The 19,206-nt window shown below is 30.0% G+C and overlaps 1 protein-coding gene across 1 annotated transcript; it reads left to right on the forward strand.

Moving 5' to 3' along the window:
* The first annotated feature begins 58 nt into the window (after positions 1-58).
* LOC130448074 (mediator of RNA polymerase II transcription subunit 16) lies at positions 59-17,970 on the forward strand. Its single transcript, XM_056785263.1, has 14 exons — positions 59-277; positions 1,112-1,255; positions 1,311-1,509; positions 1,567-1,816; positions 1,869-2,021; positions 2,090-2,286; positions 2,341-2,664; positions 5,008-5,225; positions 5,288-5,427; positions 5,499-5,734; positions 6,837-6,984; positions 15,213-15,325; positions 16,068-16,276; positions 17,874-17,970. The coding sequence occupies exons 1-14, from the start codon at positions 204-206 to the stop codon at positions 17,911-17,913; spliced, it is 2,445 nt and encodes an 814-aa protein (XP_056641241.1). The 5' UTR covers positions 59-203; the 3' UTR covers positions 17,914-17,970.
* The last annotated feature ends 1,236 nt before the right edge of the window (positions 17,971-19,206 follow it).

Raw genomic sequence — 19,206 nt, forward strand, 5'->3', positions numbered from 1 at the left:
GCAAACAAACCCGCAAAGTAAATTTTTCGGGAACAAATCTTATGGGGAAAAGTTGGTTAGTTTTGTGAGAAAAATTTATAGAAAAAAAGAAGAAATCACTAATGTCATTTAAAAAAGAAAACATTGCAAAAATAATATTGATAAAACGTATTTTTGATTATGGGAGGTAAATAAGTTCAAAAGTAAAAATTCACTTATTAGATATGGATCACATTTTTACTATTAGCAAAAAACCCAGTAGGTCGTTAAATCTATACAAACAAAATATATTCAACAAGTAAGTCAAAAAAAATAGTTGTAGTAGATAATACATATATTTTCGGAATAGAACGTTCTGCGAAGTTGTTCGATGACCAATTGTTGTTTTTAATGTTTGTAGTCTTTCTCTCTTAGCCTTTGCTAACTTATGGATCGTTTTATTCCTACAATCCATGTTTTCATTACAGTTTTCTGTTACTATCCATCTCAATATATTCTTTGGTAGTTTTGCTTGTGTCATTCGGTGAACAAACCCGTAACATACCAGTCGTTTCTTTTCTATACATGTTATAACTGTTTTTTTTTACGCTCATTTGCACCTTAATTTTCTTATTAGTAACTCTTCTCTTTGACTTGTTTTAAGCAGAACACGTTGCCTGTGCAAGATCTTCCCGCTCGAAAGCCACATTGTTCCTCCTCTTCTTGGTGTTTGTATTCTTCCATAGACTCTACTTATGGTATTAGTTACAGATAAGTAGTAGTTGTTACACTGTTTCCTTTCTTGTGTATCAATGTTATAAAGGCCATTTTCCACTTTCTGATTTATTTTCACCTTTGACTCATTTTGTAAACAGATGAAACAGAGAAGAATACAGCTTTTCAATTAAGTTGGAATTTTTGTAACCATTGTGTAATTGTGTTGGTGTTGTAGTAGTGAAAACATTGTGTTCAGTTTAGTTTTTTACTTCCATAGGTGTTTAATTGCATTTTTTGCTGCATTTTGCTCTATATCTTCAAGTATGATTTGTTGTTTCGTTATTACAAAATCTATTATTGATTTTAAATTCCTTTTTGGCTAGTAAGTGTTAAGTTGTAATAATAAACAATTCATAATTAATATACTTTATTACAGATTAGAAAAGTCGATCTTATGTTCGATTTCTAGTACCAATGTTATTGCCTTCAGTACTGAAAGTAATATAGAAGAATGTAATTCTTTATATTGGAGTTCTAATGTATATGTCGCCGATTTAAACAGTCCATGGCAAATCCATAAGTACTCTTGTTTATTATTATTATTAATAAATTTTTATTGAAAATTATTATTGTAGAGTACTGAGTAATTCATCATCGGTAACAGTGCTACAATGGGATTTCACTGGAGAACTTTTACTAATAGCAGACGAAAGCGGATACGTGAGAATATATTCTGCTAAGGATCATATATTAAATGATTGGAATATTGTATTACAAACTGTTTTACAGGGAGAACATATTTTAGCGGCAGCGTTCTTTCATTCCGGTAAAAGGGTATGTTATATAAAAATTTTATTCTTTGTACTTCAAACGTTTTTCTTCTTTTTTCAGATATGTTTGAATGTAGATAAAAAAGATAGTTCTTCATATATTGAAAAGTTTCAACACGTGAAATTTGCATGTTCTGTGAAACAGTTTGGAAGTAAACCCGCCAAAGGTGCCCTATTGCTTACAACTACAGGCATGTTGGCTGCTGTGTTACTTCCGCAACCCACTTGCCAAACTCCAATGATAATGGCAACTGAAAGTTTGGGACCTACAAGAATATTTATAAAGACTGCTGATATTTGTTATGGAAAAAGTAAATAAATTATATAAATTCGGTTTATTATATTCTAAATGATTAATTTTAGATGGACATTTCTTGTTAGCGGTTAGCAGTGGTGATCCTTCGATGCCAATACAATGTTACAAAGTATCTGTAAAGAAAGAAGACGAAAAGTGTACCATCAAAAGTCAATCTTTACTTAGTTTCTTCTTAAACGAAGCTCCCAAAGAGGCGTTAAGTAAATATCGATAAAAAAAATATATAAAAATCGATTTTGTTTTATTTATATTGATGTTTAATTTGCAGTGGATCAAATAACAAAAGAAAGAAACTGTTCTGTGAGTCATATAAAATGGATAATGCGAGAAGATGCTGATTCTTTAGTCGTTGCTGCCAGTAGTCAAAAAATGAGCTGTCTACAAGTATGGGAACTCAGAGAAAAAGCTCTACCAGTTCATAAGTCGTTGGGAAAAGCGGATACTCCACAATTTTTTAATACTGTGGTAAGATACATCTTTTTTATTATGTACCAGTTAATTTATATACATTTTTTTTAGTTGTGGCAACACCAATGTCACTTCCAATACAACAGCTTGGTGACTTCTCTAGCTACTAGCAAACTAAGTCTAATGAATAATATATCGTGCGGATATGTAGTAGTTACATTTGCGGATAATTCTATCCATTGTCTTTATAGAGATACGTTGAAACAGATAGTGTTTACTACGTTATCCGTTGTACCAAGATATTTGGATGAACCTAATGCTAAATATCAAAAAGTGAGGACAAACATATCCAGTATTGATTTATCTTGGTTGGGAAATGTACTTTTATGTGTAGATTCCGATGATAATTTACATTTATTCAAACTACCACCTCAGGTATGAATAAAAATTTTTCCAAATTCCATATTTTCTTTCCAGTAAGGCTCATCTGCATCATGTACCCATTTTTCATCTTTTATATTGTTTCCTATCACTTCAGTTGTTGTTTATATTTTCCACGATCTTGATCTCATATTCTTTAGTAAATTTCTGATTATCACTGTTTTCTTTTATTTTTATCTGATTTTAGTTTTCTTTTCATAATTTATAGTCTATATACGAGGTGTGATCCAAATATATGATGTTTTATTTTATTAAAAACAAAGTAAAAGCAATTTCAACCAATTTCCTTTGAAAGTACTACCCTTGGTATGTTAAATACAATGTTAAATCTATGGTTGGAAACTTAAGCTTAATCTTTTTCACCTGTTCTCGGTGTCATTTTAACAAATTTTGTATGTTCGGGAAGAGCTAGAAGTCGCATGGTGTTAAATCTAGTAAGAAGACTTTAAGTGGTAAAAAACTCGCACTTTGAATCCCAATTACTCTTTACTATAATCGATTGTTTAATTGAATTAGCATATCCTCTTTTGTGTATCTTCATCTTGTTCTTTATCCTTAACTGACAGATTTTAACATTTTGTGAGTATTTTTGGTATGAAATGGATATAGTAGCAAACTAGAATGGGCCTCTGCTTGTCTTAGTATACGAGGGCTACTTTAGAATGATTTCTACCATTTTTCCATTATGTTTTCTTTTTAATTTTGTTAACTTCGATATTTCTGAGATTTTAGTTTTGAGATTCTTATATTGTTTAGTTTCACTTTCGTTTATTTTTTTGTTTGTACATTCCCTTCATATCTGTTTTTCACCCATGTTTCAACAGTCTTACTCTCGCCCTTTTGGTTCTGGAATTACTCATATTTTAACTTTATATCTTATTTCTACTATGGTTAATTTTCTTTTTAAATTGATTTTAGTTTTTCGTTTGTACTTCACTGAAATTTTTAATTTTTGGTTCTGAAATTTCTCATATTCTTCAATGTACTTCAGATTATCACCATCTTTTATATTACTTTCAACTTATTTTCATTTTTCTTTGTATTTTTCGTAATTTCTTTTTTCTATACAAATCCTCTTCATGATTTCAAATATTTTTCACCATTTTTCCATTATTTTTTCTTCTTAATCTCGCTATTCTTATCTACTATATACCTTAGCATATTAGCTCTGAGATTTTTCATATTTTTTGTGGGTTTTTGATTTTCACAATTATTTTAATTTTCTTTTTAACTGGTCTTAGCGTTTCTTTAAACTTTTCCTTGTTTTTTTAGGTCTATATATTGTTTCATTGTTATAAATGATTTTCTTGATATAAAGCATTTTTTTCATTATTATTTCCTCTTCTTTACTTCTTAAGTACTTATACCCTAATTCTTATGATCACTGGATTTTTCATTATCACTATTTATTATTCTATTTTCAACTGATTTTCATTTTTTTATCTATTTCACTACATTTCATATTGTTGGTTCTGAAATTTCTCATATTTTCCAGTGAATTTATGATTTTCACTATTTATTATTTCATTTTCAGCTTTTCCTAGCTTTTCTTTTATTCTTTATAATATTTACATGATCCTTTTCTTGATGTTGAGTGTCTTTTCCTCATGTTTTCTTCTCATGTACTTTTTTTAAAATTCTTATTTTCATTGTTGTTACTATTTATTACTCTATTTTCAAATGATTTTCATTTTTTATTTTTTTTACTGCATTTCGTATTGTTGGTTCTGGAATTTCTCATATTCTCTAGTGAATTTCTGGTTTTCACTATTTATTATTTCATTTTCAGTTTTTCCTAGCTTTTCATACATATTTTAAGATCCTTTTCTTGATGTTGAGTGTCTTTTTCTCGTGTTTTCTTCTTTTTTCTTCTCATGTACTTTTTTTTAATTCTTATCTTCATCATTGTCACTATTTATTACTTTATTTTCAAATTATTTTCATTTTTTTGTATTTTACTGCATTTAGTATTGTTGGTTCTGGAATTTCTCATATTCTCTAGTGAATTTCTGGTTCTAACTATTTATTATTTCAATTTCAGTTTTTCCTAGCTTTCATTTTATTCTATACACTGTTTGTATGTTTTTAGATAATTTTCTTGATATTAAGTATCTCTTCCTCTTATTTTCTTCTCCCTTCACTTGTCTTGTAATTTTTACCTTCGCCGGATTTTCTATTATCACTATTTATTATTTTATTTTCCACTGACTTTCATTTTTGTGTGTACTTTTCTCATTTTCCTTCTTTATGTTTTGTCTGTATTTTTCACAACATAATTTCCAATTGTTGCAAGTCCACAATTTTTTTTGGATGTTTTTATATATAATATTATTTTAGATTGACAGTTCGGTTCCTTTGAGCGTACCATATTGTACGACAATTCTGGAATATTGCCTAGTTAGCGGATTAGACTGGCTCGATTTGTTATTAGTTCTACGACCAAGTATGCTAGATGCCATTTGCGATAGGTTAACGGAGAGTTTTAACAGACAACCACCATCTGTTCAACAGTTCTTCCACGTACAATATTTGTGTATAAAAATATCCCTTCATAGGTAATTATGGTTAAAACGTTATCGGATCATCTCAATAGAATCGATTTTATGTTAAATTTTAGGTTGAGTTTTCAGGGGCAAGGAAAAGCGAACGATTTATCACAATTTATGATGCTGCACAGTATATCGACCGCTTTTAAAAGTCTTCTAAGACCCAGCGAGATGAATAGTCACGAAAAGAGTCCAGCTGATTCATTAGCCGGTAAATATATGATAATTACCAAAACTTTATTGATCTATTACCAGCATTTGTCATATTAATTGTTGATTTAGGTGTTATAGCTGAAGGTCAAAGTGATGTCGACAAAGCTCTTACCTTGATGCATCTGGAAGCTAAAGATTTCACTGTGGAAACGACGACGCTTCAAAGTTTGCAACAGCTCATTCAATGGGTGGCAGATTTGGCACTCAATCTTCTTCTTAAACTACCGGATAGTCGACCGGCTCCTGGAAAATCGTACGAATTATTAAGAGATGTTAAGGCGTTAAATATGCTTAGAGAAATGTTGGTTAGTTGAAGATCATTTTTTATAACAAACTTTTATATATACAGTGATGTAACCTCCAATACCTCATACCAAGTCTAATGATTTATAATGTTTGATATCTCTTGGATAACTTCTTGTACTGCAGGCACTCTCAGGTTAACGTAAATGGTACAATCTGATACATGTATGTATGTATGGATGTTGGGGTGTCTTATACACTGCTACCCCTTTCTTGCTGTGATATCGGGGAAGCCAGTGTTTACAGCATATCTGTTAATTCCACTTCTTTAAGTAATAACAGAATGTTGGATGGCTGTATCTGCCAGAAATCTTCGTCTTCTATTTCATATGCTTCTGAGATAATGTGGGTACAGGTTTCAGGTGTTTGTTGATGTGACAGTGTCCCCATAGGACTCTTGTTAGTATTTGTAGATACATTAAGCAGATAGTTTCCCAGGAGAGTCTTTACCTGCCTCAGCCCCTTCTTTTCCAGTGCTTTTTCGGGTCCCATGGTCCCATTATCAGCTATTTCATTCTCTGGATGTTCTGGAATCCATTGTAGGATGATTTGGTACATCATGGAGCATCTACTAGTTATATTTTCGATTCGGATCTCTGAATATATTAGATTTGGAAATACAACCCCACAGCTCAAATTGTTTTTTTCTGAGGTTTCAGGTGTTTGTTGAGGCGACAGTGTCCCCATAGGTCTCCTGATTCTGTTGGTTGAGTAAGATTTTAGAAATAGTTAAAATCAAAAGCCTGACTGATATCGATGAAAACATTAGAACAATTTTTTCTCCAGGGCTCTCCATTCCTGTGAAGACAGATCTTCAGTAGTTTTTCAAGAAGTTTGGACATTGTTAGTAGCAGTTTCATTAGATGGTAAGATGACACGATGGTTAGGTCTTTGCTTGGTTTACCGATCAAAATGATTTTGGTCAGTATGTGAATCTACAGATTGAGTTTATTTCGATACTTAGTGGCTGGAAGACTGTTTAATAAATTTTCTTACAGGTGGTGTTGTTATCTTAGGTTTTTTTATTGGCTTTCAAATGGAGTTATCTGTTTTTGTTTTCTGAAGGAATATGACTATAAATTAATTTTTGTTTTCAATTATTAGGTACTAATACGGATTTGGGGATTACTAAGACCAGCATGTCTTCCAGTTTTCGTAAAGAGTGACACCAATTTGGACGTATTGGCGCTGGTATTCCGATTATTGAGCAGACTGGTACAGAACGTCAACGAACCTGATGATACTTTAATTGGTATGTTATTTGTTCTTATCTTCGATATCTCTAACCGTGCATAACCCAAATCACCATCAAATTCATTTAAAGTAACAGAAAAATTCAAAATTTCACTTTGAATACACCATTTAACAATCTCCATTAGAAGGTTCTATTTTCTGTTTTCTTTTCCAAGTTCATTCATCAACAATTCACTTAATTTAATCGTGTATAACCAAAATCACCACCAAGTTCATCTAAAGTACCAGTACCATTCAAAATGTCAATTTTAATGCAGTTTTTATCGCCATGGTACCTCCATTGGTACCTCCTGTCTCTAGTTCTTTCATCAAACGTAGTTAGATCATACTTATTTTGAACCTAACCCAACTTTGCAGAGCCTAATCTAATCTACCAAGTCAGTCAGTTAGATCATATTTATTTTAAACTTAACCGAACCTTGTATAGCCTAATCTAAGGTACTAGGTTAGTTAATTCATAATTATTTCAAACCTAATGTAACCTTGCATATTTTAACCTAACCTACTTAGTTATTTAGTTAGATCATCCTTATTTTAAGGTTGTGCAAGTTAGGTTAGGTTTGAAATAAGTATGATCTAACTACTTTTAATTTGTTTTTATGAAATGTTAATAAAGTTTCATTAGCAAAAAATTTATAGACAAACATTGGTGGTGAAAATAAATATTTAAGTTTATCACCCACCCCAAATTCTAATCAAATTTCGTATATATATATATATATATATATATATATATATATATATATATATATATATATATATATATATAATGTATAGAGGGTGTATGAGTTATTGATCAAATTTTGGAAATTTTGAAAGTTTTTTGAGCACCGTCCGAATTTCTTCCGCGAACTGGCATCACCTCCTAGGTATGACGAGTTGTAAAGTACGGGATCAATTGAGTGAATGACCTACAGTTCCTTCGGACTATATATAAAAGGCGCATTGGTTCAGTTAGACTAGGTTAGATTAGGTTTGTGTTGCATTTGAATGTCCAACCCGCCTTGTCCGTTGCCTCTTTTCGGTATTGTACCGCTTATCAGTTTCTCGGATCGTCATCTGCAAAGAAAACCTCCTTTTTCTACATCAAACCCTCCCGAAATTTGGACTCAACATTCCCTTGCTCAAGTAAAATATTCAAAATTTGAAATTCCATGTCTCCTAATCAAATTATGTCAGTTATTCGCTCATTCCATTCCTAACCTAACCGAACTCAGTTCAATTCTAACTAAACCTAACTAAATCGTACCTTACTTAACCTAACTTTTTTTTAAATGCTACGAGTTCCTGTGGGACTTTTACCTCACTAAACCACCCTCCTCTTTGTTTTCCCCGGGAGTAATGTACTCCTGGAGGACAACAGATTGTCATATCATCGGCGTAAATCTAACTAAACCTAACCAAACTTCACCAGACCTAACCAAACTTAACCTAATCAGACCTAACCTAATGAAACATTACCAAACCCAACCTAACCTATGTGGAATTTCATCAGGATCAGAATTGGGTGATACACTGAAGATTTTTTTGTAAAAAAATTAATAGTATGAAACTTTTATGATATTTTTTAATACCATTTTCGAATTTAGAAGAAAAAATGTTTTTTTCTTTGAAGACCAGTGTTTTTAGCTATTTCCCAATTTCAAACTGAAATTCCTGAAATTTTATTTGCTTCATTACCATTAATCTTATTAAAAATTGTAGGTCTGATAGTTATGATTCGATACAAAGGTGGTTATTTATATCGCGGTAAGTTTATCATAGCAGGAAATATGATAAAAATTTCATCCTGCTACCGTTTATTTAAAAATTAATTTCGATAGTTTCTCGTTGGGTTCGTTATTAAAAGAAAATGGTCGAGATGAAAACAGTCAAACGCGTCCATAAAAACAAAAATGTGTATTTACCAAACAAGATCCGATCACATCCATTCTATTTCATCGAATTACCCTTAAAAGTTCTAATATTTTTCTCATTCTATTGGATAGTGTTAGTTCCAGTTCTGTATTATATTTTTATGATGAAAATTGATGGATTTCAAGCTTTATCCTTATATTTCTTCATCGGTATGTTCGTAGTATTTTTAATGGTACTGGGTATGTTTTTAAGTAAATGGAGATGTAAAAATAATAAAGACACCACCGATGTATATTATATAAAATACGATTACCCCGAAAAAGAAATATTAATGGAAAAAATTGAACCTGTAGGTTCAGTTATACAAAATAATGAGAAAAAGGAAAGTACTGAATCGATTATTGTGAATGAAAGACCAGTTTCGCAAACTTCTTCATCTTCATTAACCCCTAGACAAAAGTTTTTTATAAATATGTACGAATATTCGGATGGGACTACTTGTACAGCAACCAGGGAATTTTTGGAAAACGAACGTCTCAACTATTCCAAAAGTGGACCTTTAGAACAAAGTTTACAGGAGGAACAAACGTTTATAAAAGAGTTTGTTCCTCGTAATCGTCCGAGATGTTCAAAAGTGTTTGAAGATTATTCAGTTGTGAAGCCCCAACTTAAGAACACCGAATATTTCATTGCAAACGTTGTACCAAAAGGGACTTGTATCAGTGAAGCTTTTCTGTTTGTCGAAGAATCAAAACCGAAGTCGAAAACTATAACTTTAATTGTTGAATGACAGTTTGGGACATTTTTTCAGTTATTTTTGTAAAATTGGTGCTTGAAAATATACATTATACAGTGTGTCACATTTGAGATGCAAACTGCTCAATATTTTGTTTTTTTTTTGAAAAAATCAAAACCAAAGTCATAAATTATAATTTTAATTGTTGAATGACTGTTTGTTACATTTTTCAGTTATTTTTGTGAAATTGCTACTTAAAAATATACATTTTTGTAATATTTTTTGAAGTTGGCTTCAATATATATACAGTGTGTCACATTTGAGATGCAAACTGCTCAATATTTTGTTTTTTATTTGAAAAAATCAAATCCCAAGTCAAAAATTATAACTTTAATTGTTGAATGACCGTTTGTTACATTTTTCAGTTATTTTTGTGAAATTGCTACTTGAAAAAATATATTATACAGTGTGTCACATTTGAGATGCAAACTGCTCAATATTTTGTTTTTTTTTTTGAAAAAATCAAAACCAAAGTCAAAAATTATAACTTTAATTGTTGAATGACCATTTGTTACATTTTTCAGTTATTTTTGTGAAATTGCTACTTGAAAAAATATATTATATAGTGTGTCACATTTGAGATGCAAACTGCTCAATATTTTGTTTTTTTTTTGAAAAAATCAAAATCAAAGTAAAAAATTATAACTTTAATTGTTGAATGACCGTTTGTTACATTTTTCAGTTATTTTTGTGAAATTGCTACTTGAAAAAATATATTATACAGTGTGTCACATTTGAGATGCAAACTGCTCAATATTTTGTTTTTTTTTTGAAAAAATCAAAACCAAAGTCAAAAATTATAACTTTAATTGTTGAATGACCGTTTGTTACATTTTTCAGTTATTTTTGTGAAATTGCTACTTGAAAAAATATATTATACAGTGTGTCACATTTGAGATGCAAACTGCTCAATATTTTGTTTTTTTTTTGAAAAAATCAAAACCAAAGTCAAAAATTATAACTTTAATTGTTGAATGACCATTTGTTACATTTTTCAGTTATTTTTGTGAAATTGCTACTTGAAAAAATATATTATATAGTGTGTCACATTTGAGATGCAAACTGCTCAATATTTTGTTTTTTTTTTGAAAAAATCAAAATCAAAGTAAAAAATTATAACTTTAATTGTTGAATGACCGTTTGTTACATTTTTCAGTTATTTTTGTGAAATTGCTACTTGAAAAAATATATTATACAGTGTGTCACATTTGAGATGCAAACTGCTCAATATTTTGTTTTTTTTTTTGAAAAAATCAAAACCAAAGTCAAAAATTATAACTTTAATTGTTGAATGACCATTTGTTACATTTTTCAGTTATTTTTGTGAAATTGCTACTTGAAAAAATATATTATATAGTGTGTCACATTTGAGATGCAAACTGCTCAATATTTTGTTTTTTTTTTGAAAAAATCAAAATCAAAGTAAAAAATTATAACTTTAATTGTTGAATGACCGTTTGTTACATTTTTCAGTTATTTTTGTGAAATTGCTACTTGAAAAAATATATTATACAGTGTGTCACATTTGAGATGCAAACTGCTCAATATTTTGTTTTTTTTTTGAAAAAATCAAAACCAAAGTCAAAAATTATAACTTTAATTGTTGAATGACCGTTTGTTACATTTTTCAGTTATTTTTGTGAAATTGCTACTTGAAAAAATATATTATACAGTGTGTCACATTTGAGATGCAAACTGCTCAATATTTTGTTTTTTTTTTGAAAAAATCAAAACCAAAGTCAAAAATTATAACTTTAATTGTTGAATGACCATTTGTTACATTTTTCAGTTATTTTTGTGAAATTGCTACTTGAAAAAATATATTATATAGTGTGTCACATTTGAGATGCAAACTGCTCAATATTTTGTTTTTTTTTTGAAAAAATCAAAATCAAAGTAAAAAATTATAACTTTAATTGTTGAATGACCATTTGTTACATTTTTCAGTTATTTTTGTGAAATTGCTACTTGAAAAAATATATTATACAGTGTGTCATATTTGAGATGCAAACTGCTCAATATTTTGTTTTTTTTTTGAAAAAATCAAAACCAAAGTCAAAAATTATAATTTTAATTGTTGAATGACTGTTTGTTACATTTTTCAGTTATTTTTGTGAAATTGCTACTTAAAAATATACATTTTTGTAATATTTTTTGAAGTTGGCTTCAATATATATACAGTGTGTCACATTTGAGATGCAAACTGCTCAATATTTTGTTTTTTTTTTTGAAAAAATCAAAACCAAAGTCAAAAATTATAACTTTAATTGTTGAATGACCATTTGTTACATTTTTCAGTTATTTTTGTGAAATTGCCATATAAAATTTACAAATAATCGCCTGCAGCATGAATATCAAAATCACGTTTTTATCTAGATTCATTTTCCAAGTCATACAACTATTTATTACCAAATCCACTGCATTAATAGAAAATTATTTAAAATACACATCAGTTAAAATGAATGAAGTAATTCCTATTAATATTTTACAAAAATTTAAGGAAAAATGTCGATAAAGGACTGAATCATTTTTTAATAAATGCAAAGAAAAAAATATTAAGAAAATTGATAAGCTAATATGAAAACAACAATCAATTCTTGAAAATACAAATGAAATAAAATCAAAATGGATCGAGAATGTAACTGATACTCTCATACCAGATGAAATAAAAGAAGTTTTATCTTTAGGTCCCAATTTTGCAAAAAATATTTCTATTGACATAGAATTACCTGTGACAAATATCTTATGTAATATTGAATACAACACCAATCATCTAAATAACGAAATTCAAAATAAAATAAGATCTGAAACTTAATAATATTATCGTAATATTATCACTAATTTCAAAAATAAATTGAAAAACAAAAGATAACAAAACAATATCAAACCTCAAAATGTAACTAAAACCAAAGAATTCATAAATAAAAATAGAAATCTCAAAATTTTGAAAACAGATAAATCTAATAAAACTGTTATCATGAAATCAGAAGATTATAATAATAAAATGATGAGATTATTAAAGGATAAGACAACTTACAAAAAAATTAAACAATACACTAAGAATTCTTATCAAAAACAAAATAATGATCTAATTCGATCTTGGGAAAAACATCTTTTTATTTCCCCTTAAGTCGCAAAAAAATTCACAATGCCTTACCCCCTAAAATATATGGTTTACCAAAACTGCACAAACCTGACATTTCCCTTCGACCGATTGTTTCAAGTATTCAAACTCCTCTCACCCCATTATCTAATTATTTGAAAAATATTTTGAAAAAAATTTATATCAAAACAAATACAATATCAAAAACACATGGGATTTCAAAGAAAAAATTAAAAGTATCAAAATTCCTAATGAATATGTATTTATTTCGTTAGATGTGGTTTCTTTATATACAAATATTCCTATTACCATTGTGAAAAATATATTAATGAAAAAATGGGACAAAATTGAAGAAATTGATTTATAAAAGCTATAGAACTCACACTTACAACAACATATTTCAAATATGAAAATGAAATATACAAACAAATCGATGGTTGTGCTATGGGAGCTTCCATTTCAAATGTTATAGCACAATTGGTAATGGAAGATCTTGAGGAAACGGTTCTAAGCAAACTTGATATAAATATTCCATTCTTTTTCCGATATGTAGATGATTGCATTACTGCTGTACCAAAGAATCAAATTGAAAACATAAAATTCAATTCACAATCGAGGTTGAGCAAAATAATAGAATTAATTTTCTTGGTGTCACATTATATAAAATTAACAATAACATAAGAACAGAATGGTATACGAAACCAACTTAGTCCTCAAGATATTTAAACTTCAATTCATGTCATCCTATGTCACAAAAAACATCAGTGATAATAAATTTGGTTGATACATGTATCCAACTATCAGATTCTTAATTAAGATGCTTAGCTATTCAAAAAGCAAAAACTGCATTGAAAGAAAATAATTATCCGGAAAAAATGATAAATAACATATTCAAGATAATGATAAATAGATACTACAATCAATTTAAAAACAAAACTGAAACGAAACATCAAAACATAAAACATTTTTCCTTACCATATGTACAAGGACTTTCCCAACAATTATCGAATTATTTCAATAAATATGATATTAGTATAAGTCATAGAGGACATAATACATTATCCAAATATTTCACTGAATTAAAATATAAAACACCAAAAAACGAAAGAAGTAATATTATATATCAAGTGCCTTGTACTAATTGTGACGCTTTCTACATAGGGCAAACATCGCAGTATTTAGAAAATAGACTAAGAGGTCATCAATACGATAAAAAAAATAGAAATGCATTAACGAACCATGAAATATCATTAAAAAAAACATAAATTCAATTATAAAGTTTCAAAAATTCTTGAAACGGAATCTAATACACGAAAACGAGAATTTTTAGAAATGGTTCACATTCATAAGAACGAAAAAGCTATAAATGATAAAAAAGATCTAAATAATTTAGGTAAAATTTATAGCTCTATTTTGTAAATTCTAATAAACTTAATATATTTGAGATATAGAAACCAAGGAAAAATTAATTTTTCTCATTGGAACAAAGTTCTAAGTTGATTTTATCCTTATTTTGATATTCATGATGAAGGTGATCTACAGTTCTGTATAATTAAAATTTTTAAACCAAAATTATGAATAATGATAAAATTTATTCGGAAAAAGTTGTTTAGAATATTATTTGAACTCCTAATATCGATTTCCTTAACAAAATTTTTCATTTTTCAATAGTTCTATAATTTGATAAGTGTCAAAATTAAAATTATGTAAATTTTCACAAAATTTGTCAAAAAGAAAACGTGCCTGAAAATACTAAAGTCTTAGTTTTGAATTTTCTTTTTTTTGATATATAACAAGGTATACTTTGTTTTAAAGAGCGTTTTTGAAAAATTAAATTCAAAATTTTGATTTTAAGTCAATCACAAAATGAATTTTTTTATAAAAAACCTATTAATAATTCATATTCATTTATGGTAATTCAAAAAATTTCAAAATGGGAGATCAGTGGATGAAAATTTTGACCACCAGTTGATGAGGACAGAGAGGGACTCAGTTTCACTGGATCTAATATCAGAAAATTTATACAAACTCTGAATTTGAAAGAAAGTTGATTAAAAAAAATCAGTAGCTTAGGAGAAATCTTATTCTAGTCATGAAAGAAGAATTTAAAACTGCAAATTTAAAATTTTATCAGTTTTTTTTTTATTAATTGATGGCGTTAGGTTTCTAAAAAATACAGAATGCTTCCATCGAGTATTTGCAACGACCAAAATCAATGAATTAAAGTTTGAATGGCTACCCCATTCGCCAGATTTATCCCCTAGGTACATCTGCATCTTCGAACAATGATTGTGTCATATCGCAACTGTACAAAGAGAAATCCAAATGAGAGAGGTCTGGTCATTTGGCTGGCCACTCTTTTATTTATTTTTCAAAAATTTTCAAAGTTCAGTATGAGTTTGATTATTTAATTGAAAATTATTTTCGACCAATTTATGTTAAAGGATGATGTGTGATAATTATATTTTAGACGATTGTTGCCAATTGCCCAGTCAAGTGGTACAGGTACCTTTACTACAACCGTGCAACAACAGAGTAGTTTTAGGATCACCTCAATTAGCTCAACAAATTCTACCATTGCAGGTAAGCTATTCAAAGCAATCAGTATCTTCTGATTAGTTAAAAAAAAATAATTGTGCTATAAGGACCTTACGAAGTATAGTTTGTAAAGAAGTTGTATTTTCATAGTAAAATTGTTCAAGGTGTTTTGGATTTGGATTGCTTGGACAAAATGACTTTTTGACACATTAGTTTTGTTGAAAAGTATTTTGGAGTGAATTCGTTGGAATAGTTTCTACAATTTGCAGATCTATTGATTAATTTTCTTGGTGAGACTGTTTAGAATGTATTCTGTAATGACATCTTGGGCAGAACTATTTTTAAACACATTTGCTGTAAGACAAAGTATTTTAAAGTGGCTTCTTTGATAAATTGATGAGTTGGCACGATTTGCAAGTCTATTGTTCAACTTATTATCAGTATACTTCCATATTGAGGTTCCTAAAGTGGATACAGTAACGTATTTCTATGGTTAAACTAGTATCCTTTGATAGATTGATGAGTTGGCACGATTTGCAGGTCTATTGCTCAACTTTCTTCTTAATAATCTTCCATTTTGACGTTCCATAAGTGGATCTAGTAACGTTATTAACCTAATTGTTTGTGTTATTTTGACTGTCTTCTTTTGGTAGTATCACTTATTTACACTTCGTGATGATACATTTAGATAGGCCGGATCATATTTTCATAGATCAGGGAATTTTTGATCAAACGTTTTGTTTTCTCTACCAACCAAACTTTTTAATCGCTTGTTTACTTTTTTCAGTTAGAATTCAATACAGAACCGGAATGTCTTGCTTATAATTTAGAAAATAATCCTAATCAGACCATAGATGCCATAAGGCATTTATACCTTGGAAAATATCCAAGGAAAGTTAAGCAATGCGTTAGGTGTGGAGGAAGCGCCGGCACCGTACCCGTAACTAGAACCGCAGCTATACGAGCATGGGATCAGAGATGGATGAGATCGTGTCAGTAAGTAAAAGACATAATTAAATACATTAAATAGTCTGAAGAAATCGAATCTACAAAATTTATCATTTATTTGACGTTCTTTTAACAAACCAGTAACTTTCGCTACTCTAAATAAATCAGTATAGCGGTCGCCTTCAACGAAACGATGAATTTTATGGGAAACTTATTGAAATAGTTTACAGTCGTGAATGTTTATCACTTGAGCGGCTTAAGCGCTTTTGATATGGTCGAGAAGATGTTCTAGGTAATTCCCGCTCGCATCGCACTTTTACGTCAAAAACGAATGACTATATAAACTGTAGAGCATAAAAAAACGACTCAAGTCGCACGCTCGCGGTCAAAAGTAAAGAAAATTAAAATCGTCGACCGCGCCATGTGCCCTCGCATTAGAAAATACTTGATACAGTTAGACATTACCTCAATAAAACAATAATCCTTCCACATCTGACTTCCAAGTATCCTTCTTAATGTCCAAATAGCATCCTCCCCCAATATACCTGACTTAGGTAAAAACCATAACCTTTTACCTGCTCTCTTTGTTCTATACTTACACTAACCCAGGTTTGAAATCGTGGGGAAAAACGTTGAGTTTCGAGACAGCTTCCAATCCTTCTTTATTGATCGAATAAGTTTCTTCACTCTTTCTTGCTCGGTGCTTTGATGAACGCCGTTTTGAGGTCCAAATTCGTGGCTGGTGCTGGATTTCCAGCCCGAACTTTTCTCTTAAGTTCGGCTCCATCGGATTTCAATGGCTATGCTCTGGCCAATCCATAGTGGCAATTTCGACATATAGCTGTACGGAACCTGCAGTTTGTGAACGGGCATTGTCCTGCATTAGCTACCTCTGACTGTCCAGCCACTCCTAGCGCTTCTTTGAGCTCTGGTTGGACTTGAACACCAGTGAAGGTCCGATTGCTCAGCGAAGTGCTGACGATAAATTGATCATTTCTATCGAGGTGTGTTCTTTTTCTTCGGGAACCGCGTCTTCGATGAAAGTCACCAGCTGGAAACTATGGAAACAACAACTAATGTTCAGCGTAGTAGCCACGTTGACTTTGGCCTTGTCGCGATGCATAAAAAGGGTTGTTACTGATCATAACATATCGTTGGACTGTAAGACTGAGAAAAATCACAATATTTTTTATCACTTTGAAGCTAATACCGTTTTACTGAAAAAAAAAAACAATTTCCTTCTCAGTTTTTTTACTAGAGGTGTCACCTGAGTCGATTTTTCACCCACGGGTGTATATTAAAAAGTTAATCTGAAGGATTAGGTTAGGTTAGATTAGGCAAGATTAGGTTATGTTGGACTGTAAGACTAAGAAAAATCACAATATTTTTGATCATTTTGAAGCTAATACCATTAGTTTTAATATTTTAATAGAAAAATTTCGTGTTTAGTTTTTTAACTAGAGGTGTCACCTGAGTCGATTTTTTACCCACGAGTGTATATTAAAAATTTAATCTGACGGGTTTGGTTAGGTTAGGTTAGTCTAGATTAGGTTAGTTTAGTTTAGATTAGGTTAGGTGAGGTAAGGTTAGGTTAGGCTCCTGCGATTTCTGAAATATATGAAAATCTGTTTTGTCTTGTTTTCAGATGTGGAGGTCAATGGAGAATGCAGATTTTTTGCGATTGAAGATAATTAAATAACATCGAATTGTCATTTATTTCTAATAAAACTTTTTGAGAAAAATTAGGAACTCAAAATTTTTCGAATGATTTGAGTAGATAAAAATTTTGTTTCGAAGAAATTTGTTCGGGGTAAATTTTGCTTATAAACCCTGTATATACAGGATGTTTCTAAATGAGGCAAAATTCAGGAGTTGTTCACTAACGAAATTTTACGCTAGTTTTTTGAAAGTTGGGACTTCATAAACTTCACGTGGATTTGAAATGGCAGCGCCATCTGCGTGTCGAAGAAACAAATCATTTTCAACTATGGTATTCCAAAAATATATTTCAATACAGTGATTTATCATCTGCTTTATACTTGAAAACATAAACTAAGATTAAAATATATCAACGAAGCTATAAAATCTCAATAAAATAATGTTTTATTAACCATAAATGTTATTATTGTTATTAAAATCAATTTCAATTTAGTTTAGATAACATTAAATTCAAAAAATTTCATAATTAAAAAGGAAAGGTTTGTAACCACTGACTAGTTTCGACGTTATTACGTCTCATCAGAGTGGTATAACAAACTTTTGTTCGAACTTGAGACTCGAAAGTCTTTCAAATTGAATTAAAAAAATAAAAATAATAGTAAAAGAGAATAAATGTATATGGATCAACCATATTACCCAGTAGGCTCTCCTCTACAACAAAAGCTTGCGATATATTCCCCCCTTTTTCAATAGCATGTTTAGTTGTGTATAGTTAGTTTTGTTTAGAAACAGAGGGACTACGACTTCGAATCCTATTTTTGAGATAATCCCATAGATGTTTTATAGGATTCATATCCAGACTGTTAGTTGGCCACTCTAATAAAGGAATTGACACAACAAAGAACAGAAAAATCGTGCAATTTCGATGATGTAGTACTTTTGGTTAACCCTGTGAAGAAATACAAAAAAAGTGACTTGGAAGGAAAAGGAAAAAAATTGTGAGGAGCTGGCAAGAGAATTTAATGAGGAAAATAATATAAAAAGTCATGTTTTCGATAGAACCACAACCAATTTAAAAAATTTGGAGCCATTTAAAGATTCGCTTAAACTATGGATAACGCTTTTTTTCACGTTTTATAGATGGCGTTTACTGACAAACTTCGGTTTAAACGTTACCGGAAGTCTGGGGGTAGTTTAAATTTTAGTTAGATGATCTGAACCTAATTTGTAGGTTAATTATTCACTCTTTTGTTGTCTTGTCTTTGTTTGAGTCACAAGTCCGAACGAGAGTTTGTTATACCACTCTGATGAGACGTATT

This window comes from Diorhabda sublineata, chromosome 8 (genome assembly GCF_026230105.1).
Source record: "Diorhabda sublineata isolate icDioSubl1.1 chromosome 8, icDioSubl1.1, whole genome shotgun sequence".
NCBI lineage: Eukaryota > Metazoa > Arthropoda > Insecta > Coleoptera > Chrysomelidae > Diorhabda > Diorhabda sublineata.

Coding starts and splice junctions, on each gene's coding strand:
- LOC130448074 (XM_056785263.1), top strand. CDS start 204: ATGGATCACATTTTTACTATTAGCAAAAAACCCAGTAGGTCGTTAAAT. Junction 2,665..5,007: donor TATTCAAACTACCACCTCAG/GTATGAATAAAA, acceptor ATATTATTTTAG/ATTGACAGTTCGGTTCCTTT. Junction 5,226..5,287: donor ATAAAAATATCCCTTCATAG/GTAATTATGGTT, acceptor GTTAAATTTTAG/GTTGAGTTTTCAGGGGCAAG.